This window comes from Hippocampus comes, unplaced genomic scaffold (genome assembly GCF_001891065.2).
Source record: "Hippocampus comes isolate QL1 unplaced genomic scaffold, H_comes_QL1_v1.1 scaffold87, whole genome shotgun sequence".
NCBI classification, from domain to species: domain Eukaryota; kingdom Metazoa; phylum Chordata; class Actinopteri; order Syngnathiformes; family Syngnathidae; genus Hippocampus; species Hippocampus comes.
Genome location: NW_017805739.1, coordinates 191,618 through 208,379, shown reverse-complemented (window position 1 = coordinate 208,379; position 16,762 = coordinate 191,618). Strand labels below are relative to the sequence as shown.

The window sequence follows — 16,762 nt, the reverse complement described above, 5'->3', positions numbered from 1 at the left end:
GAGAGCGCGTCCTCTAGAGCCATTGATGGTCTTGTAAAGAGAGTCGTTTTAAGGTTAGAGGGAACTCAACCGTCAATAGAGGAAGAGGGAGTCACTGCAGGCTTCATCCTGCTGTTGATGAGTACTCTGTACATTTTGAATACGGTAAATCTAATTGCTATACTATGAGGAAAATATTTTTTGAGGTGTCAAATTATTGTTTTTTTTAAATCTATCTATAAATGATTCATTGAACCTACCGGCCAGCTTTGCCCTTGAGCATGGGTCACCAACGTGGTCTGCGCATTCACCAGGTAGCACCCATGGACATGAGTAAGCCGTGGGCCTGTTCTAAAAATAGCTCACCGGTGGTGGGACATTGTAATTATCTAGGAGTGATGTCATGTTTGAAAATGTGAACATATTGATTTCTTTTGTGGTCAAAGCATTGGCGGTCAGTGTATGATTGTTGACCTTTACATATGTAAAGTGTTTCGTTGAGTGCAGTTAAAGGGGCATGGGAATTTTTTTATTGTTTTGATATACCTGATCAAAACATTAAAAACACCCATCAAACAGATCCATTCTTTTTTTTTTAATAATATATTACATTTATGTTGTAATACAATGATAACAGTAATAATAATAATAATAAACATACACACAAAGTACAAAATGATTTTGCTCTTTGCTTCACTTATGTACACAACACGCAGAAGCCTCCCCTCGCCTCGAGCTGCATTTTCAACCCTCTCTGTCCACTGAAGACCAAACATGCAACTGCCATTTTCCATGAGCACCTTGCTAAGAACTACAAACCGAAGCCGAGAAAATGAAGTCTGTCAGCAAAAGAGCAGGTTGTTGCCTCAGATATGGCTTTTGTACGACACGTCCGGCATGAGTCCAAAATGTTGGAAATATCCGCTTCCACGAACAAGTCATTAAAAAAAACAAAAACAAAAAAAAAACAAGATTGGTGTGAAATTAAACAATACTGCCATATGTAGGAGCGCATCCTGGTGTGGATGCAACTAGAAGAGGTCCATTTGAAATGAAGTTTATGGACAAACATTATAGTACATTACAGTAGACCTCCTTATGCCTGAGAGTCCAGGCTGGTCTCTCTATTTGTCCCAAAGGTTGCAACACCGAGGAGTTTTGGCATCTTTTTTTGCCTCTTCACTGTCTATTTACGATGCTTCATCTCCTTGTCGTGGTGGCCTTTCCCTACGCCGTCTCCTTTGTCCAGCATTTTGATGGCTTCCATCAGGTAACTCTGGAAAGCGGAGAGCGCAGCGCAGATGGCGGGGGTACCGAAGCCGTGGGTGAGCAGGCTGAAGTGGGTGAGGCTCCCCTGGAGGCTTGGCTCCAGGCAGGGGTTCGGTCTGCTGCCCCCGAGCGGAGAGCGATCCTGGGACATGAGGTCTACAAACTCCTTGCAGATTTCCCTTTAAGAAAGAAAAAGGAGGTAAGGGGTGGGGGGGTCTCACGGCTTTTTCCGTTGGAAGCATACACCTGTGGGACACAACATCAGGCAAACCTGCACCATCGAATGAGAGCCAGTCATGACCGTGTGACTTCATGTGGCGTGATGTTGTGTGATGTCACATGGTCATGGTAATACGTTTAGTAGATGTCTTTTTCACAGATCGATAGTGTCGGTCAGTCCCCATGTGTGTATTTGTATTTTGACAATTTGACAAAATTTGTATTTTGACAAATTATTCACCATATATTTATTCCTGCTCGGATCATGAGTGTGTTGGGTGAGACTGATTATATGTGTCGGTTTTATATCATTAAATCCTTGACTGCGGATGGTATGACAAACACTGATTTCTCGGGCCATGTTGAAAGTAATCGTCTTGATTATTGCTCATCATGTATTTGCAATGTTTTGTTATTAGCGATTTTTTTCAGACACTGTGCTGTTCAATAGTATCGAGACGTATTCAGAGACATAATCAATATGTTTTGTGGTAAATCATCCAAGTGTCTCAGTTTAGTATGACCCTGTAGAATGGGCAGTAAAGCCGTACTAATCATCTGATTCATGTTCATCAAAATAATACCCCAGACGCGGCCACCGTTGGCCACCATGTAGCTCCGCCCCTGCTCGCTTTCTGGCAACACAAAGCAAAAGAGTCACCCAAAAAAATGTATCGATTGGTGCGCTCATTAGTTTCCACTGTACTGTTCAATGAATACCTCTGAAACAGTAGGCCACAGGTGTCAAACACAAGGCCCGGGGGCCAGATCTGGCCCGCCACATCATTTTATGTGGCCCGTGAAAGCAAATCAAATATGTCAACTTTATGATGCTTGCTAAAATCTCTACCAAACTTTAAAAATTCTCATTTGTAATAAATAAGAGTGATACTGTAAGCATTTTCTTGTGAACAAACCCCTCATTTCCGTAACTTAAACAATAGGGGAATCAACCGTTATTCTTGACTTCTTTATATGGTTTCAGTCATTATGGCCCTCCAAGGGAAACTGCAACTAAAATCTGGCCCGTGACAAAAAATGAGTTTGACACCCCTGCAGTAGGCTATCAATCGAAGTGCTTGTCTTGAATCCAACCAAGACAGTGCACCTCATGACCTGTCCCAGTGAATGTTCTCACTATACTTGGACTCATATTGCAGGTGTGCCCGATGTCACATGTCACCCGTCGACTCAAATATGGAAAGTCCCACTCACTTGGTGGCGAGGAGCATGCTGCGTCGCGTGGGAAGCTGGTCGGGCTCGCTCTGCCTGCACAGATACTCGGCGGCGGCTCTAGCGGGGAACTCGGTCTCGCACACGTATCCGAAATCCCTCGCCAGATGGACGGCCTCACCTGCAAGAGGAGGAGGAGGAGGAGGATGGCGACGATAGAGGCAGTGTTATTCTCATAGAGGATTTTCAATTTGGTGTGTTGAAAAACAGGGCTGTTATTGTGACATCTGTGCGGGTTTCCTATTTAGTAGCCATGAAAAAACCTTCAAAATGCTGCACAATCTGCTGCTTTGTCAAGTCAGGTCAGGGGAAACATTGTGCAACCATTTTCTCACTTGCACTACTTACACAGTTCACTGGTCTTTTGGCTTCTTTTTTTTTTTTTTTTAAACGACACTCTGGACTTGTGTGTGCACCTGTGTATGCCACCCTTGCCTGGTTTAATATTCACATCAGCTAATTTGAACCATCATTCTGCATGTCTCTATCTGTTAGGATGTGGGCAGGTCAGTGTTTGACGGTGTATGTGTGTGTGTGTGAGTGTGCGTCGCACCCTCCACCAGAGATGTTAGCAGAGTGACGTTGGCTGCCTTGCGTCGCCCGGCGGGCAGGTTGAGGCCAATCTTCTCCAGACGCTCTCGCAGACAGCGGCCACCATTCTTGGACTTCGCCCTGAGGGGAGGTAGAGACAGCGAGCAGTTTTTAGTAGATGGTCCAATCTCTGAGTGTGTGTGTGTGTGTGTGTGTGTGTGTGTGTGTGTGTGTGTGTGTGTGTGTGTGTGTGTGTGTGTGTCCCACTGAAACCCTCCTCTAATTGCCCCACGGGGATAAATAAAGTTTTCTGAATCTGAATCTGAATCTGATCCCTGTCAACACTCAAAATGTGTTTTGTGTGTTTTATTTCCTTGCCTTGTTTTCGCTCCTTGATATTCACCTTTATGGGTCTGTTGATTTTTACATAAGCACACTTTTTTTGGGTGGGGGCATGACAGAGAGCGACAAATTGTCACCAAGCAGGAGTTCGCCTCTCTCCGTAGAGGAGAAAGAAACTTACTTCCCTTTTGATCCTTTAATGAGCCCCATCCATGAGTTTGCTCTCTCTTGCCCTGAGGCCTGGATTCATTAAAACGTTGCCCGCTCTTGTGATTTAGTCCCATGACCCATTTTGGGTCCGCAAGCTCTGACCTCACAGTTGCTTTGTATAGGCGCTTTTATTCGGAAGACATCACCAGAGAGGTTCGGATTGAACTGAGACCACTGTTGACACGCACTTTCAAATCCTTCTCCGTATTTTGCAGTTGTGCATCAGTTCCATGGCCCACCTCAACTTGGTCACTGAGCGCAAGCCTCTTTTGGGGTCAGTATCCTTATGAAGTGCCTTTGGTGTCAAAATTAGATCACTCCATCATCACTTTTAGAGTAAAACGCCGTGTGGTCATCCACGGCGGTTGGAATAATTCACAAGCTCATTTTGACCAATTAAGAAGTCGAAAGCACGCGTGTGTTGAAATGTAGCGATTGAAAATACAGAATTTGTCAAAAATTGAATATTCAAGTTAAATTATCCAGCTAATCTGAAACAACTCATACAGGTATGTGTGAATTTTTTTTTTTAATTTTTTTTTTTTTATTAATGGCTAATTTATCTTTTTTTTTTTTTTTTGTTACGCCACTCACAACGTTAGCCTGAGTTAATGCTAGCCAACTTGTTAGCTAGAGCAGAACAGAATGGGAGTATTTTTATCCACCTCTTGTGGAGGTATGAATGGAATTCTGTGCGACATTATTGGTGATTTTTTTCTCTTACCTGCGGAGGACTCCGCCCAACAGAGAAGCGTTGAGGCACTCGGGCGGGGAGAGCCGCCGCTGCACCTCCCCAACGGTGACCTTATACTTGGAGGTGGAGCTGAGCAGCGACAGGCGGCCTGGCACCGAGCAGAAAACCTCGGCCGGGTTGGACACGGCGCCCATGCCAAGGCCGTCCTTACCGAGGGACAAGGCGGACAAGGATGAACCGTTCAGCTTGGATGGGACAGGAACTGGAAGACCCAAAAAGAAAAGAGGTATTTCCACTGATACCGTGACTGAGCTAGTAATGATATTTAGTTGTTTGTCTTTTTATCCGGATTGCAAAAGTAGAGGTGCAACAATTAATCAATTTTGTTGTATCTTGCAAACTTATTGAAGTTTGCAATGAACCATCACAGTGTTCACACAAACGTTCAAAATCATATTCTTCATAATGTTGAGCCACACTCCTATGCAGACTCAACTAACGTCGACCCCCACCCCCCACACTTGCATCCTGACTCCACCATCTTTTAATGCTACTTGAGTTTTCTAACTGTGCCCCTGCGTCTTCTGAAAAGGCCACCAAAAAAAAAACCTGCCACTCAATATCTGTAATATTAGCACGACGACACTGCAAATGTCCCCACAACTCCGCTTTTATCGTATCAAATTTTTTTCCTTGGCCCACTTCTCTTTTCTGTTCACTTTAGTCCCTCTCTTTCTCTCTCTCTCTCTCTCTCTCTCTCTCTCTCTTCTCTCTCTCTCTCTCTCTCTCTCTCTCTCTCTCTCTCACATGCACACACACACGTACACACACACACACACACACACACACACACACACACACACACACACACACTGTCTTTTCTCTCTCTCTCTCACTCATATGACCATGAACAGTTCATTAAGAATGTGTGCCTTTGGGGTGAAAGTCTGCAGCTGAGTATTAGAGGACTTCTTGACTTCAAATGAAATAGCAAAACAGAATTATTTATAGCGTGTGTGTGTGTGTGTGTGTGTGTGTGTGTGTGTGTGTGTGTGTGTGTGCGTGTGTGTGTGTGTGTGTGTGCACGCGTGTTTGTGTGTCAGCAAGGCAAGACTGGTGTTGGAGCGCCATTACTAAACACAAAAACCCCTTCAGCATGTATAGCACAATTATATAGGTGCGCACTTTGGACAGAGGCGCTCGCCCTTTCTCTTCACACACATTCTGGGATCTTACCTTTTTTAATGACAGAGTGGTCCAAGATGCCCAAGGCTGATCCTTCCTCCATTCCCTGTGTCAGACAGACAGTCACTATCATTTATCCACTGGCCTTATAGCTTACACACACACACACACACACACACTGCTTTTCGCTTTAAAAGGCAGGTAATGCACACTCTCAAAATTAAAGATGCTTCAGAGGTTCTATATTGCTTTCCCGTTTGTGTAGCACCCCCCAACCCCCACCCCGGTACCATATACCACCATTTTTCACCTCTGGGGTACTTTATGGTGCTGGTTCTTTAGAAAAATGTGATTTTGTAGCAGCAGGGAAGTCTTTAGATCATAGATTAGGATTCATATCAAAAAATCGATTTGGTTCTCATTTAGTGCTATATCCGAACTTTGGACAATAGTCGGTTCCATGTAGAAGAATGGGTGCTAAGTAATATCTGAAAGTGGTACACCTGTGTGTAAGTGTATATATGTATACACACATTTATATAAACGCTTTTATAGACACACACAGATATATTGAATTAATGTGTTAAAGCACATCGCTATAGTAAGTAATTAATTCAAGTTAGTTTAATGCAATTATTTTTGTCCAAAATTTTTGCAAAAAAAAAAAAAAAGCAGGTGACCGTATCATTTGAGGGTTTTTTTTAAAACAAAAATACTGGATTAAATGTTTGTCTAAACATTCACACGAAGGCGAATAAACTTATCGGTCGACCTGATTAAAGCATTCAGCAACGATAAATGGAAGAGTGTAAAAATAATTTTTCGTGTTCCACACTATTGTATTAGTTAAGCAAAAAACAAAACAAAACAATTCATATTGGATTTGCGCGACAGCCACCGAAGTGCAATTGCGTCGCCATCAAAATATTCGTCGGCGTAGCTCTCGTTTGACTTAATCGAATCCGTTTAAGACGCTTCGCTCCATTCATTCAAGCATCGATAAAAAGGACACAAGGCGAGCTTCCTTTGTGCTTATTTCACAGTCGGCTTTCAAGGTGCAGGATATCGCCCATTAATCAAATAAAGACGCTTGTCGAACAGGGGCCCCTGTTTAGCAGCGACATGCCCGCCTCGACTGTGTTCTTCTGGCTCGCATCCGCGACGTCGCTTTTTTTTTTTCTTCTTTAATAATGAGCGTGAACATCAATTGGTCGCGGTGTGTTTGTGCGGCACGCAGGGCAACAAACAGCGTCTGCAGCTGCACCTGCTGCGGGGGAAGCTGACTACTAACTAAAGCTTACAAACTATTCTTGTGGGCTGGGCAAAAGGGGGGGCAAAAGTGGGAAAAGTGGGAGTTATGATGTCTCATATACGCCACGCGTAAAAAAAAAAAAAAAAAAGACACCGGATCCATTGATTTATAACGTGCCTGCTGTATATAAATAACAAAACATCATTGACTTCTGTTAATCGTTTCGGGAAATATGGCAGCACACGATGTATGGAAATGACGAATCTGCCGCTAGTACATAAACAAATATCTGTTTTGTGATGGGAATATGTGTTCAAAAAGTGTTTTTGTCACTATTTTATTTGTGATTTATAACTTTTAAAAAGGTTTTTCTGAAGTGGATTTTTTTTTCCGTGTAAACTTTACAAAGCGATGCCAAAATACGTCTAAAAATAGGAAGTGAACATTTTTTTGTAATTTTAACAGAAGATTCATTTTTAGTCAACCTTTCAGGTAATCGAGATGCGTTTTGGGGAAATAAAAATAGTCTTGCATTAAAATCTTTAGATGTTTATAAATTTCACACCGATTGACTGATTTATTGCTCGAATCGTATCGGCTATTTTTACACCAGTTGTGACACTAGACTCTTTTTTTGTAATCTACAAATATTGCCTACACAGTAATATCATTTTTTAAAGTGTCGAGTAAAAAAAAACCATCGACTTGATCGGGTTTTGATTCTTTAAAATATATTGAGAAGGCAGTATTACAGCACTGCATTTTTCACTTCATATGAAATCAGGTACACTTTTTTAAAAATCGTCAACTTTAAGGCTTCGCCGTTTATTTCACAGCACTACCATTCCAAAAATGGAGGATAGGGTGGGGGGGTGGCGAAGCCATAAGAGAGATCACCTGAAGCTCATCCAGGCCGTGATGTCCTATGTGCATCCCGAGGGGTCCGTCCCCGAGAGCGGCGGCCCCTTCGCCGAGACCGTGGAGGAGGCGGGGGACAGCCGCGTACTCCCTCCGGGGGTCGAGCCCGAGAGCCCGGTGCGTTTGCGACAAAAGCCCCCCTTCGTCGGAGCGCGACCTCTGGGAGTGCCATGCGGCTTGCTGATGCTGATGGATGGAGTTAATGGAGGGGTAAGGGTCCGACAGGTGGGAGTAGGCCGAGTCCTGGCTCTGGGAGTATGACAGGGACGACTGCGGGTACGGGGGAGGGAAGTACGGCGGCTGGAAGTCGGAGGCCGGAGTGTGGCAGAGGGGGGGAGCCGAGGAGTAGGCGGCCTGGTTGAGGGAGGACAACTGGGAAAGGCGCCCGCTCGGAGAGGAGCTGCTCAGTCCGTCTGCGCGCTCCTGCACAAAAAAAACAAACAAAAAAAGCACACGCGTTCCACACTTTGGTTGACGAAAAAAAAAGCCAGGCATTGTCATTCACTCAATTGGAAGCTTTGCAAAGAATATAAAATGCACATTAGATTCTACACCAAAAGGATGTCTGCAGCTATCTTTTATGGCCGGGCATATGAAACAAATTTTCATCAGATTTAATGCACGCTGGCAGAATCGCCCCTTGGCATGTGTCACAAAGGTCGCAGCCACCACAAAGCGCTGCAAAAAAATATGTGACGCACTTTGAACACCTTCTCTAAAATGTTGCATCTTTACATTCATTCACATTCACATTTGGCGTTGCAGTTAAAATTATGCAATTATTCTCGAAGTCGTCCGTCAAAAAGTTGTTGAATCCATTTAGCCTACATTTAAGCTCACACATATCCTGACACAATTGGATTTTTTTTTTTAGAGCTGGGTCAGTCGGATCAATGTGGCTCCATTATTTGACACAGAAATGCTCTGCACCACTTTATTTCAAGTGAAATTTCAAATGTGCCGAACAGTTTTCTGCTCCACATTCTATCATTGTCAATGCCAAACAATCCACTTTTCATGTCATTCGTTTTCCAAATTAGTGTGCAAGGACTGCAAAATGCAAGTGTAAAGTCACTTATAATAGAAAACTGGTTAAAATTTTTTGACTCAAGTCAGTTACTATAAATATGCAAATAATAAAACGATCAACTTGTGTATTAACTGTCACGAGTCACATTCGTTCTGATATCACGCGCAAATAGATTACAAAGCGGTCCAAAAAAAAAAAAAAAGATGCGTCAAAAGCGCCACACTCACCATAGCCGAATAAGTGTGGATCAACATCTGGACCCACTCTGAACACCCCCAATGTTAAAAAAAAGAGAGAAAACAACCAAAATAATCAACAGGATGCTGAACCTTCCAAGGGATCAGGAAAATTCTCCACCATGTAATCCAGCTTCGTTGCACGGGTCCATTAATGAACCCGATGTGTTATTTACACTTTCTTCAAGGCTCGGTGTCTTTAAACACACACGCACACACACACGCTCACAAACACACGCGCACACATGCACACACGCACACACATATAGACGGAGGCGTGGATGCTCTCCATGAAGGCACTACTTATAGGTTTGGTGCAGCTGCAAGAATAAGGGGAGGGGTCGACGGGGTCCACTTCTCTTAAAGAGATATATTCAGTCAATTAGTACAATCACTTAAAAAAAAAAGAACTTTACCGCGCCGTTTAATGCTTCTAATTTAAATGAGAAATGACATTTTTTTTTTTCTATGAATTCCATCGACCTTTTATTTTGACACACAGATATTTTACACGATTCGTGGCGCGTTTTCTTTCTGTATTTCCGATCAATTTAACCTCTCACTTTCAAATCCGCACATACAACGCCCCCAGACTTTTACGCACAGCCCAACAAAACTAAATAAACGAAATAGCGAAATACCTGCATGCCATCAGTCTTGTTCCGAGCCTTCCACAGCATGCTTTCGCCAGAGCAGCCCGTCAGAAAACAGCTGAAGGGTTTAAATGAATTTAAAATAAAGAAATAAATTAATCTCTCCATGAAGGCACTACTTATAGGTTTGGTGCAGCTGCAAGAATAAGGGGAGGGGTCGACGGGGTCCACTTCTCTTAAAGAGATATATTCAGTCAATTAGTACAATCACTTAAAAAAAAAAGAACTTTACCGCGCCGTTTAATGCTTCTAATTTAAATGAGAAATGACATCTTTTTTTTTCTATGAATTCCATCGACCTTTTATTTTGACACACAGATATTTTACACGATTCGTGGCGCGTTTTCTTTCTGTATTTCCGATCAATTTAACCTCTCACTTTCAAATCCGCACATACAACGCCCCCAGACTTTTACGCACAGCCCAACAAAACTAAATAAACGAAATAGCGAAATACCTGCATGCCATCAGTCTTGTTCCGAGCCTTCCACAGCATGCTTTCGCCAGAGCAGCCCGTCAGAAAACAGCTGAAGGGTTTAAATGAATTTAAAATAAAGAAATAAATTAATAAATAAACGTGGGGTTGAAGAAGTGATGTTGGGTGGAGAGGTGAGAGAGAAGAAGTGAGTTAGTGTGTCACGCCATGCAGGAGTTTGTATGTGCGAGGAGTCGAGAGGACAGAAGAGGGAGTAGGAGGGCACGTTTCAAAAAAAAAGAGGGCGGGAGGTGTGAAGTATAATAAAAGGGGGGTAGATCGATCTAAACTTTTTTTTAAAAAACGTGTCATTTATTTATTTTGAGAGCAGGGGTTCTCTACAGGTCCCCCCAAGTATACACTGGCCCCCTCTTGTGGTACGCCAGAGAACTCGTACATTTTTTTTTTCATAACGTGTAATTTATTTATTTTGTGAGCAGGGGTTCTCGTACGTGTTGTACAGGTCCCCCTAGTATACACTGGCCCCCTCTTGTGGCGTGCCGGAGAATCACTGCCCGAACAGAGTTCAGTTATATTTCACTTGTAGCTTTGCTGTTTGTGTGTTTGTTTGGTTTTTGTGTTTTGTTTAAACATGTATTCAAATCCAGTTCATATTTCAATTGTATGTGCAATACATTTCAATTGAATCGTGATTTACGTGTGATGTTATTTTCAGCGACTTGGGTGTTTAAAAAAAAGAAAGTGGAGAACCACTGTGAGTATGCTCTGGTTTAGACCAATTTTAAACAGTATATACAAAGGTATGTTTTTTTTAATGTCATAAATTTTAGTGGGAATTACCGGACAATATGAGTGCCGCTTTCCATGATCGATTAAGATCCAATACTAACGCTGTATCAGATATTGTACCTTTATACATACATGATTGCTCCGTTTTGAATTTTAACAATCCGTCTGGTATATTCCTGATTGTAGTTGTGTGCTTGGCTAAATTGCTGTGTCACAGTGAGAGCTATTTCTAAATGAAATACGACGTCTTCAAATGAAATCAAATCAGTTCAATCCGAGAACCGAGAAAGGACACGCTGAAGAAAAGTCACATAAGTGTCACAGCACCACCTTGTGGTCAAAGGGAGGAAATACTCGGTTGTTCTGAAGAGAATCAAATGAAGTGAAACGCAGGAAACAAGGATTAATGTTCAATCATAAAAAATATTTCTTTATTAAATTCTGTTACCATTTGACAATTATTTCCAATTGAAGTATGATAAATTCAGTTGGTGCTCAAAGGTAACTATTGCTTGTCACAGATGCACCTTGGCTTCAGGATTTCCCTCATTTCATTACAACCATCTGCAAGTGTTTAAAGCTTTACTTTTTTTTCAGTCATTTCACTCCGATCATCTTCTTAAGGTTTCTCATGCAGCTTAAAGCTCCTGTATCATGATGCTTCTTCATGGCTTCCATAATGTCCTGTTTGCAGAGTGGGCACTGGTTGGCCAAGGCACACAGAGCCTCCTCTAGCGCCTCCTGCGTGTGCTGGTCCGGTAGTGCGCTACAGCAGCCCAGCATGCCGAGTGTGTTCCTCAACCATCCTTCCTCTCTGACTAGCTCGGTCAACCAGGACTGAGAGCGGAAACAGCCCCCCAGAGCCTGCAGAGCCAACCTCCAGAGTTCGGCGACCTCCTCCCAGCTGTCCTCCCAGCCGGAGCTCACCTTAACCGGCCCCGGGCTGAGCTCAGCGTCCAGGGCGCCGTGGAGAAAGCGGAGAGCCGTGGAAAAGAAGCGCCTTTGACTGGCTTCACCCGAACCTGGAAAGTAAAATATAAGACTTTGCTTTCATTGCTGCTAGCTTTTGGCGACAGTGCATTAATTCAGCCCTGAAAATGGTAATAGCACAAAGTATTTTATATTAGGTCATCTTAATAATTAAGACCAGTTTGACGGCTTACTAAAAAAAAACATTACCTGTTGGAGCTGATTTCAGTCTGCCAATCATCAAACCCAACGTGCAGTAATTTGCTGCAAGGACAAGGAGGCCAGATTTGTGCACCAAAACAGGAAGTGCTTCGCTGAGGTGCTTCTCCAAAGTTTGGAAGCATTGATCCTTCCTAGAAAACACAATTGCGTTACAAATGTTGCATGTGTCACATGAAAAGAAATCTTAATTTAATCGCATTTAATTGTTTTGCCTGTCAACTGGGGGATCAAACACGCGAAACGGTAAAACAGCAATCGACGCTTGAGAATCGGCTCTAGGTTGGAATGAGGACGGCAACCACCTGACTCTTTCAGCCTCAGTGACGGAGAAGTTAAGGAGGGCCGAGCAGGCCGTCTCCATGCTGGGCTCCCTCACTGAGGACGTTCCGCTTTTACCCTTCAAGGAAGTAAAGCTGTGCGAAAGGTAGTACACCAGCAAGGCCGGCGTGTCAAGGGTGAGCAGCACCTTCCTGGGCCCTTCCTCGGCAGAGAGGTGACACAGAGCTGGCAGGAGATACCTGAAGACATGAGATGGGTCTAAAAATACTTAAGGAATCCGAAACCAATCCACTACGGTGTCAGTGGTCTCGTTAACTTTACCTAAGCGCCTCTTTGCCCGTCCAGGTCCCGCCCTCATCGGTGACGGACATCTTCCCCATCCAGTCGGAGAGCCCCTGCTCGGAATTCTCGGCCATGAGGTGGCTCCGCGAGTAGTTGATGAGAATTGGCAGCAACGTGGTCACTTCCTCCTTGAGGCAGGAAGTCTCCTCGGCCAGCCAGGAGCACAGGCAGCGGAATGTGGCGAAAATAAAAGGGTCGCCGTAGCGACTCTGGTCCAACTTGGAAAACAGGAAATGACCGAGATTTAGGTGAGTGACGTGCACAGACATCCAAAGTGTAACACACGCGCATAAAACACACAGAACACAATGAAAGACGGCCACACAAAGTGTAACGCAAACACTAATAGCCGCACTCACTGAGTCTCTTAACTTTTGACACAGACACACAGAAGAACGAGGTAATACTGCTCAAGTTTGATCGTTCGATGGATTCGTGTCAGAAAAGGACTACTTTTTATTATTTGTTGCTCATTACCAAAATTGATTTTCATCAGTCATCCAAAAGGTGAATCTGCGGTCACAGTTCTTCCGTTAGATCTCGCTCATGGTCCAAAAGCTTTTCAAATCCATCATCTCACCTGCTGCAGGTGGTACATGAGAGCCGAGAAGGCCTCCTCCAGTACGCCGAGGACCTGCCTGCTCTGCTGCAGGCTTAAGGTGGAGATGGAACTCGGAGCGGGCGAAGCAGCGGCCATGACAGCCGGGTTGCAGGCCTGCTCGATGGCCGCCTCCATGATCCGATAACAACCTGGACAATGATGCAGAAGGAGGTTAACGTTGTTTGAACACATGCTAAGCTTCACAGTGCCACCTCGTTTATGACCCAATTTTAGTCTTGTCATTATTTATTGCTCGCCAGAAGGTGCATGGGCCTAATTGTATTTGTCAATGGAGTGAATTTATTGCGCCAAATAAGTCGGCGACGGGTGTCTTATACCGCTTTTTGCTCCTATTGAGAGCTTATGCTAACAAGCAAGAACTGGCGACTACTTAAGGCACAACTTATTTCAAGATATAAAAGCATATTAAATTGATATTAAAATGTCCTCAAAAGATGCCATTTCAAAATTGCATCTACCTGTGAGCGTGTCTTGCAGCTCTTGGCTCAGATCGTTTCCAGGCGGTTCCTCCAATCCCATCCGGACCTCCACACAAGCCCGATTCACCAGTAAGCAGCAGAACTTTGGCGATCCAGCCAGCTCCCAACCATACAAATCAAGCAGACAAGCGCTGAGTACCAAAACTGGCCCAATCTGTCTCGGAGTCAATTTAGCCTGCACCATGGGTCTCAGTGCCCCCCACACTCGGCTCACCACTTCCCTCAGCACCCCTCTCTCGACTGTGACTCCTCCTGGGGGTAGAACATTGACCAACTGGGAGCACATATCCAGCCTGCTCTGCTCTGTGGATTTGCAGAAGTCTTTGGACATCCTGACCAGCAGAAGCAGCAGTTCGGCTGAGTGTGCGCGCCACGCTTTGTCTTTGGTTTTACCCGAGAGGAGGCAAACAAGCAAGGGAAGCCCCATCCTATGGCTCAAGGTCTGGTTCCATTCTAAAGCCTGGCAGAGAGCAGGAACAGCACCTCGGTTCAGCAGATGGTCAGGACCCCTGGGTTGGGCACACACGGCAGTCAGGACCTGGTAACAGTCAGCCGCTACGGCCTCATCAAGTTTTCCAGGTGGTGAGTTTGGGTTCGGTGTTGATGGTTCATTCGCCGCACTGTTATCATCATCCTTGCCCTTTTGCATGCTGACCTCACTTTGTCTTGCTGTCTTAGCCTCATCACTGATTTTTTTTGGAATCTGCCCAGCGTCTCCGTCTCCATTTTCATCACCTGTCTGCTGTTGGTCGCTTGCACCGCAGGCTAAAATTTTCAGCAGTAGCGGAATGGTGGCAAGGAGCTGAGGTTGAGAGGCCATGTCTGGATCGGTGCTTAAGGCAGACAACAGAGCTGCACCCAATGAAAGGAGCTCGTGTGGGGGCAATCCGGGGTCCCCGCTTCCCTTCGCGGCAGTCACCAATAGCCGAGCTGGAAGGTTGAGACCCACAGCCTCAAAGATACGCCTCAAGGTGGGTTTGTCCAGTTGGCAAGCTGGGCACAAGCGTGTGATCTGGGAATGTAGAGAATTGATGAGTTCTTCAATATGTACATTCTCCATGCATGGTGTTGATACTTTGTGATCCTCCCCGTTTTAAGTGGTTTGCAGCCATCTTGTTACATCTACAGGCAAATTCAACAAATGTATCCCGTGTAAAAGATCTCATTAAATAAGGAGAGCCGATGAAAACGTACCAAAAGAAGTGCGGCCAAAGTCTGGCTATCATTTTTAGCATGTTTGAGAGCATGGAGGCATCTCTCCAACACTTCCCTCTTAGCATCCGTCAAACCACCTCCCGCATCCTTCTCTGGAGCTTCTCCACCTTCTTCTCCTGAGAACGGATCGCTCACGTCTACTGTTGCACCGTCAGCCATCGTGGCCTCACAGTGTCAGCAAGGCGTCATAGAGAAAATACTGTGAAAGGGTTGGAATTTCATTATTAGCGGTTAGCAACGCACTGCAATCAGGAAACCAGCATCATCTACTCACGGATGTTTTCGCTGCTCGTCTGGGTTACTAGAATGAGGAAAGATGACGGTTTTGTTGAGAAATAGCTTATTTGAACGAAAGATTCAATACGTTTCTCGTGAGCTCCCGCCGGATATGGAATGTCAAAGTAAAGCTACCGGAAGCCAATGAAAACGCTCTGACAAGATCATTGACCAATCGCAGTAACGCTACTTGGAAGGTGCCGTCGCCATTTTGGTCCAGTTTGAAGCGAAATTGCCCACAATAATTAAAAGAAATTCACCCTACGCCGTTTGTTGTTGTTAGCGAATCATATACTACAAGCCCGAATCATTCATGACATTCCATGAGGTGAGTGTTAAAGTTTTGCATTTCGTCTTTGGTAGTCGTGGCGCACAGACCGGAACGAGTAGGATTAAGATACAATAATTTATCCTTCATTAACCACTGGCGCGTCAACATGTTTACTTTCACAACAATCCGCATTAGGTATCGTATCATTTTAGGCTAGTAATTGCTTTCATTTTTTTCTTTTTTGTCACGAGGGACTGTGTGTGTCATTCTTTCTTAATCTCTGATTACACGTTAAAATACCTGGTGGACGAGTTATTTATTTTGAAATTGCTACCGGAAATGCACGTCTGTCTTATAAGTGGCTTGGTGAAGCTTAGAAGTGCACATCAGCTGAGCAAGTGAGTGGAATAGTGACCCAATTTACTGTACTGCGGGGGACAACGAGGATTTAACACGCCATGGCGATCGCGCGACGTGAAAGACGAATGAGTACGACAACGGTTATCTTCTGAAACGGTGTTGCGGGAGCAGCATTTCGAAAAACCCACGCGATGAACCCGTGGCCACGGCGTGTAAATAAGTCATAGAAATGCCAGCAGCTGTTTGGCTCAAGGTGCCTTAAAGGACCCTGGATTGAACAGGTACCCAACTCTCAGCATGTCAGTATGCAATGCGTGAAGCGATCCTCCAGATGCGGCAAATTCCTAATCCAAGCGTTTGTAATGGCGTGTTCGTTCAATGGACTCGCCAAGCACTAACGATCGGCCTCACATAGGACCGCAGTATGGTTTAAGTAGAGTCGTGCAGTCTTTTCTGAAACCAGTGAATATGAGCTGGCTAAACTATACAATGCTTCTAAATTATACAATGTTGCCCACCCACCGTTTACAGTGCATGATGTTTTTCAATGTATAACATGCCAATCCATTTATTTGCCTTCATTTATCAATCCAGAATTCTGCTATTATCGGTATGGCTTCTAAAATACTGTTGCCTTTATTAGTTCCCCCTGCACATGTTAATGAAGCAACCACTACTATTGACAAACTGCACCTCTCTGTCAAGCACAACTAAGCTTGACTTTTGCATCTCCAGTTGTGATGCTGCTCTT

The 16,762-nt window shown here is 44.3% G+C and overlaps 2 protein-coding genes and 1 long non-coding RNA gene across 5 annotated transcripts; 1 reads left to right on the top strand and 2 right to left on the bottom strand.

Moving 5' to 3' along the window:
• Positions 1 to 207: 207 nt before the first annotated feature.
• Positions 208 to 9,841, bottom strand: tfap2e (transcription factor AP-2 epsilon). Of its 2 annotated transcripts, none has more exons than XM_019883268.1 (7): positions 9,740 to 9,841; positions 7,812 to 8,255; positions 5,714 to 5,768; positions 4,508 to 4,739; positions 3,254 to 3,372; positions 2,683 to 2,821; positions 208 to 1,427 (listed from the first exon to the last, which is right to left on the bottom strand). In XM_019883268.1, exons 1-7 carry the CDS (start codon positions 9,776 to 9,778, stop codon positions 1,166 to 1,168), a joined length of 1,290 nt encoding a protein of 429 aa, XP_019738827.1. In that variant the 5' UTR covers positions 9,779 to 9,841; the 3' UTR covers positions 208 to 1,165. The 2 variants fall into 2 exon arrangements, with proteins under 2 accessions (XP_019738827.1, XP_019738829.1); XM_019883270.1 differs by lacking the exon at positions 9,740 to 9,841 and adding an exon at positions 9,090 to 9,533.
• LOC109523853 (uncharacterized) lies at positions 2,747 to 4,622 on the top strand. Its single transcript, XR_002169861.1, has 4 exons — positions 2,747 to 2,866; positions 3,196 to 3,382; positions 3,999 to 4,057; positions 4,516 to 4,622. It is a non-coding gene; the product is annotated as an uncharacterized LOC109523853 (long non-coding RNA).
• A 1,544-nt stretch (positions 9,842 to 11,385) lies between the features above and the next one.
• On the bottom strand, positions 11,386 to 15,503 carry ncdn (neurochondrin). Of its 2 annotated transcripts, none has more exons than XM_019883227.1 (8): positions 15,379 to 15,503; positions 15,084 to 15,303; positions 13,869 to 14,901; positions 13,369 to 13,538; positions 12,768 to 13,006; positions 12,470 to 12,685; positions 12,156 to 12,298; positions 11,386 to 11,998 (listed from the first exon to the last, which is right to left on the bottom strand). In XM_019883227.1, exons 2-8 carry the CDS (start codon positions 15,261 to 15,263, stop codon positions 11,574 to 11,576), a joined length of 2,406 nt encoding a protein of 801 aa, XP_019738786.1. In that variant the 5' UTR covers positions 15,264 to 15,303; positions 15,379 to 15,503; the 3' UTR covers positions 11,386 to 11,573. The 2 variants fall into 2 exon arrangements, with proteins under 2 accessions (XP_019738786.1, XP_019738787.1); XM_019883228.1 differs by having other exon boundaries at positions 15,362 to 15,496.
• Positions 15,504 to 16,762: the final 1,259 nt, after the last annotated feature.